At 37.1% G+C, this 15,278-nt stretch overlaps 1 protein-coding gene and 1 long non-coding RNA gene across 5 annotated transcripts in view; one reads left to right on the top strand and one right to left on the bottom strand.

The window, feature by feature from the left end:
* The window catches only part of cntfr (ciliary neurotrophic factor receptor), a 238,680-nt gene extending 225,697 nt beyond the window's left edge, over positions 1-12,983 (top strand). For both annotated transcript variants that reach the window (XM_008423847.2, XM_008423849.2), the window contains exons 10-11: positions 10,147-10,273; positions 11,371-12,983. In XM_008423847.2, the coding sequence (XP_008422069.1) occupies positions 10,147-10,273; position 11,371 (128 nt within the window). In that variant the 3' untranslated portion in view covers positions 11,372-12,983. The remainder of the gene's footprint in view (positions 1-10,146; positions 10,274-11,370) is intronic.
* Positions 2,770-7,774, bottom strand: LOC103473534 (uncharacterized). 3 transcript variants are annotated; one of them, XR_001777162.1, is made up of 3 exons: positions 7,326-7,774; positions 5,937-6,207; positions 2,770-4,351 (listed from the first exon to the last, which is right to left on the bottom strand). It is a non-coding gene; the product is annotated as an uncharacterized LOC103473534 (long non-coding RNA). The 3 variants fall into 3 exon arrangements; XR_001777161.1 differs by having other exon boundaries at positions 5,937-7,418; positions 7,515-7,774; XR_001777160.1 differs by having other exon boundaries at positions 5,937-7,774.
* Positions 12,984-15,278: the final 2,295 nt, after the last annotated feature.

The raw sequence follows: 15,278 nt of genomic DNA, 5'->3' as shown, positions 1-15,278 counted from the left end.
GTGTGCGTGTGCGTGTGCGTGTGTGTGTGTGTGTGTGTGTGTGTGTGTGCATGGTTGTGTGTCCTGTGTGTCTCTGTGTTACCCTACGACAGACTGGTGACCTGTCCAGGGTGAACCCTGCCTCTCGCCCGAAACGTTAGCTGGAGATGGGCACCAGCAACCCTCCCGACCCCATTAAGAGACCAGGGTGCAAGAAAATGGATGGATGGATGGATGGATGGATGTCTCAGTAGCTGCAGTATTCATTTCATGAGTTAAAAACCTAGGATAATATTTTCACAAATTGTACTTGTAAAGCATTTTGTGAGTTTAAGGAGAGTGATACTAAACAACAAAATCTTAATTCTAAAAAAAATTAGTTTTTTTTTTATTCAAATTTTGACTTCATTGATTCCAGTGTTTCACTGGAAACTAAGACAATAAACTTTTTACCAGGCACAAATACAACTCACCATTATGTTTTACAAATTGCTGTATTTTTTGTAGCCATTTCTATAAAGTTTTTTGACATTTATCCATTAAAGCTTTCCATAATTCACCTTCTGCCTTCAGCTTTTAAGTAATACTGCCTTTATAATTACCTTGCTATGAAATTATACTTTTATTTAGATAACACTTTGTACATATTAAGCAAAAGAGTAAGGCTTTAGCTTCTTCTATTACAGTTCAAGGTAAAAAAAATAAAATTAAAAAAAATCCAGCAGCCTCAAGTCAAGCTGTCACGTATCAACCCGAGCTGCTGAAAACTGCCTCAGGGGGAAAACAGTGCTACCTTTTAAAAGAACACTCACGTATTTCATTCAACTCCAGACTGCCTCTAATACTACAGCGTACTTTGCAGTATAACAAGAATTTTTCCAAATGTGTTTTGTTGCAGTTTATTTTTATATAATTTTTTCTTCATTTTACACCCCTAGATGAGAATTGCCAAACCCGCAGACAGGTTGGTAAATGGACATCGACGTGTGCCAGACGTGTAACTCTAGCACACTGACAGTACCAGAACACCAAGAAGTGTATTTCAGGGATGAACACTTTGTTGGACATACTTTAGAAATACTGCAATAACAAAATTCTATTGATTTGTATTTTTTTTAAAATAAATAACCGAGTGACAACAGCCATGTTTACTGCAATCACAACCTCTGATAATAACTGGGTGAATATATGTCTGTTATAAAGTAGAGGGGAAAAAATTGTAAAACTCTTTATTTACTAATTGTTACATATACATAATATATATGTGGAGAATTTACCAATGGTATACTTTAGATTTACTTTAGTAATCTAAATTAAAAGGAGCTGTGTCTGAATTTAGCGATGTGAGGAGAGGTTGTGAGAGTTCGTGGTTGAGCAGGACGTTGTACTTTGACATTATCTCCATATAAAAAGCAGTCCTAACAAAAACTGCACTGTAGGCATGAGTGCCAGAGAAGATGGTGTTCCTTACTGGAACACAGTAGTTAAGAAGAAGCATAACTCTGTATGATTAAGTTATTTAGCTGTGTGCAGATCCCTCTGTTGAATTTAGCCCAGGATCGTCCTTGTCCCATAATCAAATCAGTAGATTACCGTATGATGAACAATGTATGCAACTGGCTATCACAAATGCTTCTGGGGCTGCTGAGGCGTATGATCGAGGAGAAACATGTTGTTGTCTTGTGCAAAACAAACACAAGAGAAGGAATTTTATGATGTTGTTGAACACAATTAGGGTGTCAACCTCTCTCAGGAAGCCAACATTGGCCTAAGATCATCAAGATTATTTTCAACAATTGTGAGACAGGACTTTGTATTCTTTTTAGTCATATGCGGTTTTGGTGTTGGAACTCTCACTTGGATGTCATTTTTACCTATTTCCCTTTGTTTGGTGGAATCATGAAACAATGACGCTGGCAAAGGAAAGTGAAGTCTGCAGAGCACAAGTTGTTCTTGGTTCTTTTGTGACCTCTGAAGAGTCGGGGTAATTTTAGCCGGCTCTCCTGGAAAAGTTCGACACCATGTGTCTGGATAACAGCTCTCTCTGTGGTTCAGCGCAGCTCCAAGGCCTTGGGAATGGTTTCCTAAACCTTTCCAGACTGATAGATGAAAGTTCTTAGTTTCTCGTCGTCTTGAAATTTTCTTTAATTTCTTTAGATCAGGATGTGTTGACTTTTGTGATATTTTAACATGCTTATTGTTGTCGGAAAGGTTCAATTTAAGTGATTTCTTGATTCTGCAGGTGTGACTTTTAAAACTGAACTCATATTTTGTGGTCAATATCGGTTAGTTCGTAATTTCATGAACAGAAGCAGTTATATTTTCATAAACAGTAAGACCAGATGGTTTTTTATGAATCTCTTCCCTAAGTAAATGAGATCATAATTTTTTAGCTGCTAATATTAGATGCTAATATTAATTGTGACAAAAAAGCAAGAGCAGAATAACTGTTTAAGGGACAAGCACCTTTTCACAGCATTAGATTAAGATGTAATTTAACTGTGTACATTTGTACTGTGCATGAGGGATTTCTGGAGTAAATTATAAAAAAAAATCCACTTTTAACTAGGCCTTTAATAATAACACATTTTGCTGGACAATAAATTGTCCCAGAAATTATTGTGATAAATGATAATACTGTTGTTTTGAGATCATTTTCAAGTAATTGAACAATAATGTAATAATATAATTTCACCCTCTCAATGATCAGTAAACTTTAATTTAATTTTGTAAATAACATTTAACCCAGGAACTGGAAGATATTTTATAAATCAAAAATTTTTTTTAAAAAAATAACCAAGAATGATAAATAAATTGAAAATACAAATCACACACAACCGAAACCATAAAGAAATTGATTATGGAGTCTCCTTCAGAAAATATTACTGATCAGAATGAAAATTCATTGTAATTTATCATACAGTTAATTACATTTTTGCTTATTGTTACAGACTTACTTTTAACATTAATAAAAAGTACCAGGAAATACCATTTTTATGGTATATTTTGTCCACACGGCTGCCGCTCTCTCTATATTTTCTCATTTTCAGATAAATCTCTGAGCTCAGGAGTTTGTTGTCCATTAAAGATTCTCAGTAGATCAGCAGTTTTGGAAACGAGTCAAGGAATCCTGTTTGGCAAAAACAATGCAGTGGTTACAGCCACTTCAACACCCTTCCTTCCTCTTTGTCATGCTTTTTATTGAACTTCAGCAAAACTACTTCACCACATCTAGATGCCTAACCGCACCGAGTTGCTGCCAGTGGCTGAGTCGTCATTTGCGTTACAAAGGAGTTAATCATGTGTACCTAATAAAGTGGTCAGTCACTATTTTACAAGTCCAAACCCGTTACAAATTCTGATCCAGCAACTAAGGTTGTTTTTTTGGTACAGGATTCAGAATTTCATGGGTCATGCTCAACCTGAGATAAGGCCGCCATCTAATTATGACTACACCTCACACTTAAACTAAATTAGGGTTATTATTTTCTTGCCCAATGACAATTGTTTTTTTTTTTGTTTTTTTTTTATTGCGTATTATACCTAAACACTTTCATGTTCAGATGCTAATAATCCGTCTTAATTAACTGAAAACCGAGAAGATAAATTGAGCGATTTCACCAAGACGTTGGAGTTGAATCCACACTGTGAAATCCAAACGGTCAGCCCGTTTGCTGTGTCGTTGTCCATCTCTGCCTGGCTGTCCAATAACACGTGGCGATAGTTTTACAGCACAAGGCTGACTTCTTTTGGTCAAGAGCAGCACTGCACACACATACTGTCACACAGTCCTCACCTAATGAGCAACATGCATGCCTGCAGAGGGACAAACTCTGGCTGGAAGAAACCCTCCACATATGTGCCATCTTCTGACACATTTGCTGGAAACAATCACACAGTCAGAAAGCCACACACAAACACGGCCCTCCAATCAAATACGGCACGCTTTGTCCGCTCTCACTTGAACACTCGGCACACAGTGCATTATCCTCGCTCTCAAGGAAAGAACAGCAGGTTATTGGGATTCTCCTCATGCGTCTGCCCGTTCCAGCTGCCGCCTCGCTGCTTCCCTTCCTGCTTTCGTYGTCCTGTTGTCTCTTCTCCCCTCTGTTTCTCTTTTTTTCTTTTTTCTTGCCTTTAGTTCTCTGTTTCTCTCTAACTTCTTTCTATTGATCAGTCACTCCTCTCACTCCTACCTCTTGCCACCCCACACTTGGAACAAATCTCTCTTTTCTCTTTGCTGCCTTCTCTAAAGATGTCACTTGGTGGGTGACTGATTCCAGCTGTGCAGGGGACTGTGTGCGGCAGCTGCAGTTGCTCCGCTGATATCCATAAAATGACTTCATGTTTGCCTGAACTGGATGAGTCTGGCCTGCAGAGGGGAGTTGAAGAAGGTGTTAAATTATTTTAGGAACGCAAACTAAATAGAAGATTATAGGGATTTATGGCTCGATGCAACCAAAACACAGCATGATTGTGAACTAAAAAGTGTGGCATGGAGTTCAATGATCCGACTGATTCTATGCCAAACACAAGCAGAGAAGAAGCACAGAAGTATGCTATCGCTATTACTTTTCACAATGGAGTGATATGTTTCTTCTGCCAAATATTTGTTCTGCGTTATCCACTGTCCTATTGCTTTTAATCACTGTTGTTGCATAAATATCAGATTTGTGTTCAGACAGGCAGCAGCAAATCTACATGTCATTAAATGACAGTCACCCATTCAACAGATCCTCTCATCTGATGAACAACATGCCCACAGTCTGATGCTGCCTCCTCCATGCTTTATCATGGGGATGAGGTGTTTGGTGTGATGTTGTGCTACTTTTCTCCCACATAAAGTTTTGGCTCTTTGCCTTACTTGCGCATGTTTTTCCACATGTTTTATTTTAATTTTTTTGTTAGCTCTTTGTGGCTTGTGGCGAACTGCGAATGGAAATTCTTATGACTTTCTTTTAGCAGTGGTTTTCTTATTGAAGACTGGGTTTTGTCGAATGCACAACTGAAAGTTTTCCTGCTAATAGATTCTCCCAGCTGAGCTTTGTGAGATGAACTATGTGACTTCTGAAGGCAGTAACTTGAAATCAACTTTATTTAGGGGCATCACATTAAGAATTGCCTAGATTTAAGCACGTGACAAAACTTTCATATTTAGTTTTTATTACTTGAAAAATATTTTTCAACACCACTTCGYGTTAGTTTATTACAAGAAGACCTTAGAAACGCTTGTGATTTAATGTAAAATTGTAAAAACTTCAAAAGTCATGAATTATTGCTTAAGGAATTATATTTTTTTCTTAAAAAACACTCTARAAACTTAATTTATGATTATTATTGGTGGGTTGGTTATTTTCTAATGCAGTCAGAGCGTCTTTTCCTTACTTAGAAACATTATAGTCCTWATTAAACAGGAAAACCTCTTGAGACATAAAAACAACATATAGCAGTAAAGTAAGTCATTCATTTTACAGTTATTTGAGACTTGCGCAGCATTTTACAAACTTTGTATCCTCTAATTCTCTAGTTTACTCTAGCACTTCAAGGAGAATCACATTAGTATGGAGAAAGGAAACTGTCTTATTTCCAGTCCATAATAAGGCCAATAAACAAAAGTTCTGCCAGGCCTCACTTCCTCAGTTTATTACCATCTCCACCATGACCGATATTTCCTGGCTGCTCATCCAAACAGTAATTGAAAACACTTCCTTTGACTTATTGATTGTGTTGGTGAGTCTAAGCAAATGTTTAAGTATTCTCGATCCCTTTCCTTTCTCCTTCCCGTCTCTACCGCTGCTCTGTGGCTGTCTATTTCTGTGTGCGTGTCTCCTAGTTTCAAACTGCACAGAAAGTAGTGACTGGCTGTGTTTCTTGGCATCAACAGACGTCTGATGTAAGGAATAGCATGGTGACAGACACGGCATTTCGAAATCCCATCCTCAGATATTGGTGCTTACCCGCCACATTCCAGGATGTAAGAAGAAGATCCACACCGGAGCTTCTGTGTCATAACCTTCTTAGATGTAAATCTCTGCCCGTCTCACTCCCTCAGACAGAAACTGTACACTGTCTAGCACCAAGCAGSCCAGGTGACATTAGATATCGCTAATATATTTCATGTCTGATGTTATTTATACATGATTAGTTTGCGCTTCATGGCGAGCATTAGACCTGCAGCACTRAGGTTGGTCTTGAGGTAACTTAAGGTCCTTTCTTCCATTACGTTCTCTGAAAGAGAAGAGATTCAGTAAAACTAGACACACATCAAGCAAGTCAACATGTACTTGAGTGAAATTCGCATTTCCCCCAAAGTCGACCATGAAGGTGACAGACACGGTTGCACCTTTGAATCTCTCACCGCTATGAAAACACTGAGATGTGTTAGAATATACTGAGCTGTAAAATCAAAGGTGAAAGAAAAAGAAGACACAGAGGAAAGTAAATTCATCCTTTGCTGTGGTAAACTGCAGTGCAGGAGTTCATGTTCTGAAAACATTAGAATAATCCAGAATTTAACTTGAGTGCATTCTAAATGAAAGGATCTTGACGTTTACATAGATTATGTGACTCTCAGGGTTTCTATGTGAAAGAGCCGAGTGCTTTGGAAGAGAAGCAAATCCACAGCATCACAGATCCTCCACTGTGCCCAACAGTATGCATGATGYCGCCTTTTCACATGAATATCCTCTGTTATATAAAATCTGCTTTGTAGTCTCAGTAGTACTGCGTACACAAAAGTGTTTTTTTTTCTGTTATTTATTCATTTTTATGGGATGGCTCCTGAAAAACCAATTGCTAGGTTGATAGTGAAGAAAAGTTGTTGTGGATAACTGACGACCCAAACATACCATTGGTTTCCTATGGCAACAGCTGGATATATTTGAACTTTAACTTTCACTGCATGGGCAGTCAAATTAAACTTCTTATCCAACCTGGTGTGACACATTTTCAGCTTTTTTTTCATTTAACTTTATTAATTTAACAAATATGGTTCACCTCAGATCTTCATTACCGATTTATGGAGCTCAACACACCTCTGAATTATTGAATGGCATGYACTCTTAAGATAAGTTTCCAGATACTTTGATTAGTGAAAAATATTGCTAAAAAAACATGAATCAGTTCTATTTATGTTTCAAGAGGTACCAAATTTCCCAAATAATAATTAAAAGCCCACAAATGCTACAATACAAACTTTTTCCCCTAGGACTCCCACACCCTCATCACAACTGTAACTTTTTTTTTGACCTGTTTAAAAAATTTAAAAAAACAAAGAAAAAAAACACCACACATTCCACATGATGAGCCAGCATGCTGCTTTCCTGTTTTAAGGTGCGTTTACTGACCGAAGAAAAGGAAAATCAGATTTTTCKGTGTCTCGTTTGCCGGTCACCAGCCAGGCAGGTCAAGCTGAAAATCGTCCGATTCCRGTCACCTGTCTAACAGAAGGAGCATTTTTAGTTTATATCCTGTAATGGGTTATTTTTTTTATTATTAATATTATTTTGCTCTCGGGCAATCTATTCTATATTTACCTTGCTTACCTTGCTTTGCTGGTATTTATATGCACTGTGGTATCAGATCCCTGAAAGAGTGATGCTGAGTTATTTATGTATTTTAGAATGTGGTTGAAACACATATCAAATATGTAATAGTGCGATGTTGTTGTAATAACAATACTCTTGTGATTCATAAAATTTTGTTTAAATTTAAATATTGAGTGAAAACAATCACCCTCAGCATTTTGCTTTTATAACTTCAATGTGTTTTGGCAAAAAACTGAGTCTAAATTTGTGTCTGAATATGAATGAATAAATCTTGCATGTCATAAATCATTTATATATATATATATATATATTTATTTTTTTTTCACACAAAATGACATACTTGCCTGTAAAGATGTTTTCACACGTCTGCACTCATAAATAAGGCAATAAGAAGGAAATCTTATCTTTTAAAACAGAACACCTGGATCATYACAGATGCTGTATTCCTGATTTTCTCACAGCTGTCATTTAAATTTAGACAACCTAAAGCGTCAGCGATCAACATAATCTGCMTAAACACGGGAGGCTGTTTGAGTTCAAGTCATTCAGCATTTGTTTTTCCGTCATATTAGCTTCTCTTAAATGCTTCCTTTCTAGTGTTCTTCTCCGTCTTCACCTGCATGTTTTTTTTCTCCTCCCGGATGGCGGAGTTTATCAATCTTCCCTCCCTCTCTCCGTTGTCTCATCTCCTCTGTTTACCTGTCCTCACCTCGCTCGTTACAATTGCCGTACACCCCATAAATGTCTCTCCTTGTCACCGGCACATTATTTCTGCATAATTTTTTGTTTTCGTCTCCGGTCCTAAGCATAATGTTTTGCTGCAGGCAGGAAGCGTTGCGCCGTGCTGCTGAACGTGTTAAACGCAGCCCCRGTTCCCTCTTTCTCTGGCTATTTCACACCTGGCTGCTTCCGTCTAATATATCTCCCGACTTCCCAGCGAAGCACATCACAACAGTCATTAATTGGAAGGAAAAGGAAATCATATACTCTCTTCACAGATCGAGCGGCAAACATCCTGCATGAGTTAATATCTGCTGTGCTGCCTGCAGCTGTAGCAATAGCCCAGTTTTATAAAGCATTAAACTTTGATATTTTAATTTGTCTGGCAGTGTAAAACCAAACTGTAGAACTAAGAAATTCATCAGTGTGTGGGGACTTTTAGCATATATTTATGTTTGCCACAAGCTATTAATTACCCCCTCCACTATCCTCCATGAACTCCATCAACTAGCGCCATGAAAAAGTATTTTCTCCCTTACAGATTGCTTCTGTTTCAGACTCTTTGTCACACTTACATGGTTCAGATCATTAAATAAATTGYATTACTGCTGTTCTGTCTTGATTATATACGCCACTATCACCACCATGTTAGACTGCCTTTTGTTAGATCATTTTCTTTGGGCGTTATGTTGTGTTAGTTTGACTGAACTGAACTAAGGGAACTGCAGCTTTAGTTGTTCAGGAGTGACCTGGATGAGTCGACGTCTTCTAACTGTTCGTTTTCTTGGTCATCCACTACTTGGAAGATTCTTCCCTTTTTTTTTCTCCTCATGAATATCATGGTTCTCACAGGTTTGCAGAAGTGCCAAAGACTCAGGAATTACGTTGTCAGATAGATGCGTGCCATTTATTTATCGTCTTTTCTTGAATTTCTTGCCTTTCTGAGAGCTTTTAGCTTACTTCATGTCGTCAGAAACGTTTTATTTTGAAGGGGTTCATTGGTTCCACAGGTCTGGCACTGATGAGGCCTGCACTTGTATTAATTTATTTGGAAGGCACAAAGCACATCACTTAACATTTAGGGAAAGGCACCAGAATTGACCAATAGGCTAATTGTGATCTATTGTCCTGATCCAGTCTATGATTCAATGAGACAATGCGTCTTTTTTTTTTTTTTTTGGCATAATGCCAGGTTTCTTAGGATTAAATAAGTCAAGATTATTGATTTGGATCATAGTCAATGAAATCGTGCTGTTATATATTTTTTGTTTACTACCAAAAGAAAAATGTTTAAAGGTTGCAAAAACAGAGGGAATCTTGTAATCCTTTCACTGTACATTGCATATTTTTTTAATATAGAACTAAAAGTTTGCACAGCATCTGTTAGATAATTAAATCTAAGTTCCAGCTGGAAGATATAAATATGCAGTATAGATAAATGGATTTCTACTGTCCTCTTGTAGCTGCATTCATGTGGCCATAGTGTACTTTTCCTTCCTTTGTGACTCTTGTCTTTTTCCTTGTCCCCCAGTTTTTTTCTTCCCCGCTGTTTGCGCTCTTTGCAGAATGGATCTATTTTTTTTTGTCTTGTTCACTTCATAACTGCCTTGACAAGTCTCTCATTGATTGTGCTTGTAGATTAGAATTGATTTTGCTCTTCCCTGTATTTTCCTTTCTGTTTGCCCCTTCCCGTTATGATGAGCATTTTCGTCACTCCATTCATCAGAACGATGGACTGAAAGATTTTCACCCTCAGGATCTGCACTATTGTACTCTGTGCAAATGGAGGGGTGGTGGTGGGGAAACCTCAGCAAACAGCTAAATAACAAATCCAACTGACCAGGTGTTTAAGGGAATGACTGAAAAAAATCTGGTGTGTTTTTGACTCGTTTTTCTGCAGAGACGAAGACTTCTCCCATACCGTCCTCCAAAGCGCCGCAGAAGGCCGAGCCTCCGGTGGGCAGAGCTGCCAGGGTCGTCACATTTTTCTCTCCTTTGCTGTTGGGGATGATGCTGTTGTTCATGTGGTGAGCACCAACACACACGTACACACACACATGCATGTCCAAATTGATTTTGAACTTCACTGGTACGGTTTACATGTCAATGCTTGACTTTATTGTCATGAAAATGTTTTTATATTCCAAGAGGAACTCCAGTGTGGGGAGTATATATTATGACCACAGGAGATTTTTATTTTATTTTATTTTTTTACAGTTTCTTCTGCAGAGTGTATTTGAGGTTGAAATGAAACGCGGTACAAATGTCTCTGATTGTGTTTGAAGCCGACACATAACTTTGGAAATGTAAAAATGCAACTTCCATTTTTCCTTTTATTTTTTTCTTTCTGTTTTTAGTTGACAGCACAGTTTGTATTGGTACTTGATTTGATAGATCAAAACAAAGTAGTGCATGTCTGAAGAATAAATCCAAAAGGATAAATGGATTTTTCATTTTCTTACAATTGTAAAACAGAAAGTGTAGCTTTCATGTGTAATCAACCTAACTGCACTAACTCTTTGAATAACCGACTTTCAGCTTCATGTTTTAGGTTTTGCTAGTTTTGCCAGATTGATTTTTCTTTGTCCTTTCTTCTATGCAACACAATTAAGATGAGGCAGAGGGATAATATCCATGATCCATTTTCAAATTCTGCCATAGAATAATAGTTGGATATTGTGTTTACTTTGACTGAGTAACAAATATACGTCTCTGTTCCTGCTGAATCAAAAGAACACCATTTAATGATGCCCCGTGTTTTACTTCAGGATATTGTGCTCATGCTGATATGAAATTTTAGTTTTCCTAAACATTTTTACATCGTAGATGTAGGCCTAAAATTTAAAATGTCTCCTCTTCTTTTTTTGAAGATTTTTTTGTATGTTGAATGATTTTCCTTTGTACTTTTCAAATATCCATAACATTGTGTTGGTCTACCACATAAAATCCCGATAATAATAAAGCATTTGCTTTTTTTTAACCTCTTCAAGTTGAAGTGGTATGAATACTTTGTCAAGTTACTTCTAATCAGATTGGAAGGTTTATAAAAAGACAAGAGATAAAATTTTTGCTGCTTCACAACTTAAATTGCTTTGTTTTTTTATTATTTTTTTCCACTCTCCAGATGTTTTAATCCCATGGAGTGACAACAGGTGGGAGGAAGAACAAGATAAAGAGGCGGAGGCTGGTGTTTTTTCTATTTTGCACATGTTTTTGAGGATACAGTGCATTGATCATATCTGTCCATCACACAATTACTCACCAAAATTTCTTAAGAGGGGAAATCAGACAGTCATTGTTGGCTGACGGGGGACAAAGACATTCTTCAGAGGAACTTTTGCAAACGACAACAAGAGCAGCAGCAGCAGAGGCAGCAGAACAACCACGACGGCAGCAGCAGCAGCATCAAAGTGATTAATGTTACGCCCCTGTGGCTTCGATGAGCCGCGGCAGACTGATTTGTTGGTTTGTTTGGTTCAGGAAGCCCCTTCTCCGAGCAAGAAAACCAACTCATTGTTATTTTTTTATTCATTAATTGACCTTCTCCCTTACTTTTTAAACTGCAGAGCGCTTCACAGACAAACGCACACTTACCGCAGTGGTGCCTTTGTGTGTGTGGCTACTGTAGCGCCCCCACATACAGCTCAACCATCATGCCAAAGACTCATAAGCAACCCCGACCAAGTGGCTCCAAATTCTTTCACTGAGTTTCCCGAAGGAAGCTTGTGCCTGTGCTCAGAAAGTGTGTACAAATGCAAGTGGGGTGGTGATGCTGGAAAGTGCTATATGTGTCCAACCTGAGGATATCTGCAGCTCTTGTTTGTGTACACACACACACACACACGCCGTTTAAACAAAGACGCCACTGTAAGCCTCCATCAGACGGTGCTCCGCACGCCTCCGACGACTGAATCGAACCGATGGAGGGAGCATGTGTTCGATCTGGGGACTAACACTTTGAGGAATTCAGTAATGGTAGCTCGACTTATTTAGACCGTTAGCTTTACATTGTGCTTACAGCGACTGATGAGAAGGACCTGGATTGTAAAAAAAAAAAAAAATGTAAAAAAATTATTTAAAAAATAAATAAATACAAAATAAGGTGAATAAAAATGAAATAAAATTTTAAAAGAACAAAAATAAAGTGGTTTTCAGACGGAACATTTGTTTTCTCACAAATTTGCGTTCGGTTTGACTTTGTTTCCACAGCATCGTTGCGTTTTGGGTCTGACATGAGCTACAGTATGTTGGTTTCTGTTTCTGCTCTATGCTGTAATAAAAAATAAAAAAAAACAGTAACATGAATCTGTTTGCTTTCCAAAGTCTAGCGCCTTTACAAACATTTTTATTATTTTGCAGTTTACATTTTAATAGCCAATATCAGCAGGTATTATTATGTTATTCAAATGAATATTGATGTGTTTATTGTAATTTTTGAATTTTATGGGCAAATAATAAAAAGATGCATATAGGGCTTTAGTTTTTGTTTGTCCCCTTTGTTTTGGTTTTTTTTGTTGTTTTTTCAGACATTCATAATGGCTTACTTTGTTGATTCTATTTTGTAAACTATATGTAACTTTAACAATGAACAAAGTTTATTATTTAATATTATTAATAATGATAATAATAATGTATGTATTAGCATTTAGAATGTCGTAACCTGTACCTGGGGTCTTTTTTATAGATGTATATACAATGACAGGTTTCAACCATTAAATGTGACCATTTCACAATGAATTCTGATGAACTGGCATCATTTTCATGTCGCCTTTTAGAGTAGGATACAACGGAAATGACCTTCAAAGTTTACCGTATCAAAATGTCGTCATACAGATCCATTCTTTCCTCCCCAATTAGCGACCTTAATCACAAAATTAAACAAAGCAGATTCTGCATGTCTCTCATAAATATTATGTATTCATAATTTGAAATGGTATCAAAGTCAAAGTATTTTTACTTTGATAAAGTAAAAATACATAAGCCAACCGTATAAATCAAAGCTTAATTTTATATTCTATTACTGGGTGGAAACTAGGAACGCTTTTTTGATTAATAAACGCTGAAAATCTTCAGACTAATTAGAAATCTATTTTTATATCGTAAGTTCAAAGGTTTTATCACCTAGAATTCAGAATTTTGACATAAAATATTACAATTCTAACATTTTATGTCAGAAAAAGGTAGCGAGTGTGAGATTTGGTCATAAATAAAACAGTAAGATGACGCTCGATACCGATGCAACAATAATATGTTCATTAAGTGCATGTCTGATATTCATAGGTTATTATTGTTGACATATCAAAAATCAGTGGTATACTGCATGTTTATAATCCAATTCATACACAATGCAATCCAAAGTGCTTTACTTAACATCAAAGGAAAGTCAGAAAATAAAGTGTAGCATCAAAGTGTTGCATTAAAAGCCTGTTTAGATAAAAGCATACAGATTTAAATAATTCAACAGTTTCTGCAAAGCTAATTGCTGGTTGTATACATATGATATTGATATTGTGGCAATTTTGCAACAAGTGGTGGGAAGATTTTTGATCCGACATCAAAACCAAACAGGTTTTTAGGCATATTGAGCCCAATTGAGCATCGATCTCAGTCTATGAGTTTCTAAGGCCAAAAAAATAATTGTTTCTGGATTATCTCTGTAAAGCCTGTGAAACAGTATAAAGACAATCGATTCAGCAAAAAGTCAAGCAAAAGTCATAATTCGCATACTGTCAATAGGTTAACCGCTGGAATCCTTATAAAATAAAAAATAACTTCATTTGTTTTCAGCCTGGACCCAATCCAATCCATTTTATTTATGAAGTACATTAAAATGACAGTGGACAAAAGTGCTGTACAGAAAAATACAAACATAAGAATAAAATGCAAAAGCAGATTAAACAGGCATTAAATGGTGACGCAATTGCAAAAAATTAAGAACAGTAGAAGAAAAAACCAAATACATAAGTAACAACCATATCAAATGGTATCAAACGCCTGGGAACAATGATGGCAAGAGAAGTGTTGAACCAATTCAAACACAGCAGAGTTATCATCTGACTAATGTTTGTTTGTTATGTTCAGTTCATCTTTTCACAGTGGCTTTGTGAAAAATGGCGAAAAACACTTTTTTGTCATAAAWATCAAGTTGTCAACGCGTGAAAAGTAAAAGGGATCAGCATGAAAACACTGTCGGCAAATCAARCTCGACTAACGCCGTAGTAAAAGCGGGTGAGTCATAAAAATCTTTATCTTGTGATTCATCGCAGCAAAGATKAGTAGCTTCTGTTCCCCTGTGAGAAAGAGAAGGAAAAGAGCGAGTTTTTGTTTTTCGCTCAAAGAATGCACTTTGATCAACTCTGCCAGATTATTTACATATCTTCCAGACATTGCCGTAAAGTCTATCACCTCATCTTTGGAACCAAGATGCGGTTTTTCATTAGTTTATATCATATTTTTSTTACATCACACATAAAGATAACTGGACCAAATGTTCCTTGAAACCGTTACAAATCAGACTTTCCTGTCTTCTCATATCACATTTAAATATTTGAGATCATAAAAGAAAAACTATTAAGTATCAGCAGGGGTGAAAGTAAGGGGGTACGGCAGGGTACTGCGTACCCCTAAAAGATTTAGCGGGGGTACGCAGTACCTGCAAGAGAGAGGAGCGGCTGTCTGCTGTAAAAAATCAGTGGGTTCACTGTGCAGCTGCGAGTGAACCCACTGATTAGCCGTGACTGATTAGTTTTTCAAGAACAATCTAAAACACGAATTAATCAGTTATTAAATAACTTTTTTCCCATTTCATATTGTTTCTGAATTGTTCGTGCTATAGAGCCGGGCTCCAACACGTCAATCGCTGAGGGTTTTGAGTCGATCTCAGCATGAGGTGACAAACTGAACGGCGCCAGGGCGTTGAGACCAGAATGTCCTCATCTGGGTCCTTATCAAAACATTCCTAACTTTATTAAAGAACAACAACAAAACGTGTTCAAATTAATGACCCAACAACAATAATAATCTCAGTGATTA

The sequence above is a fragment of the Poecilia reticulata genome, linkage group LG12 (assembly GCF_000633615.1).
Source record: "Poecilia reticulata strain Guanapo linkage group LG12, Guppy_female_1.0+MT, whole genome shotgun sequence".
Classification (NCBI taxonomy): domain Eukaryota; kingdom Metazoa; phylum Chordata; class Actinopteri; order Cyprinodontiformes; family Poeciliidae; genus Poecilia; species Poecilia reticulata.
This window is presented reverse-complemented; position numbering and strand designations above follow the sequence as displayed.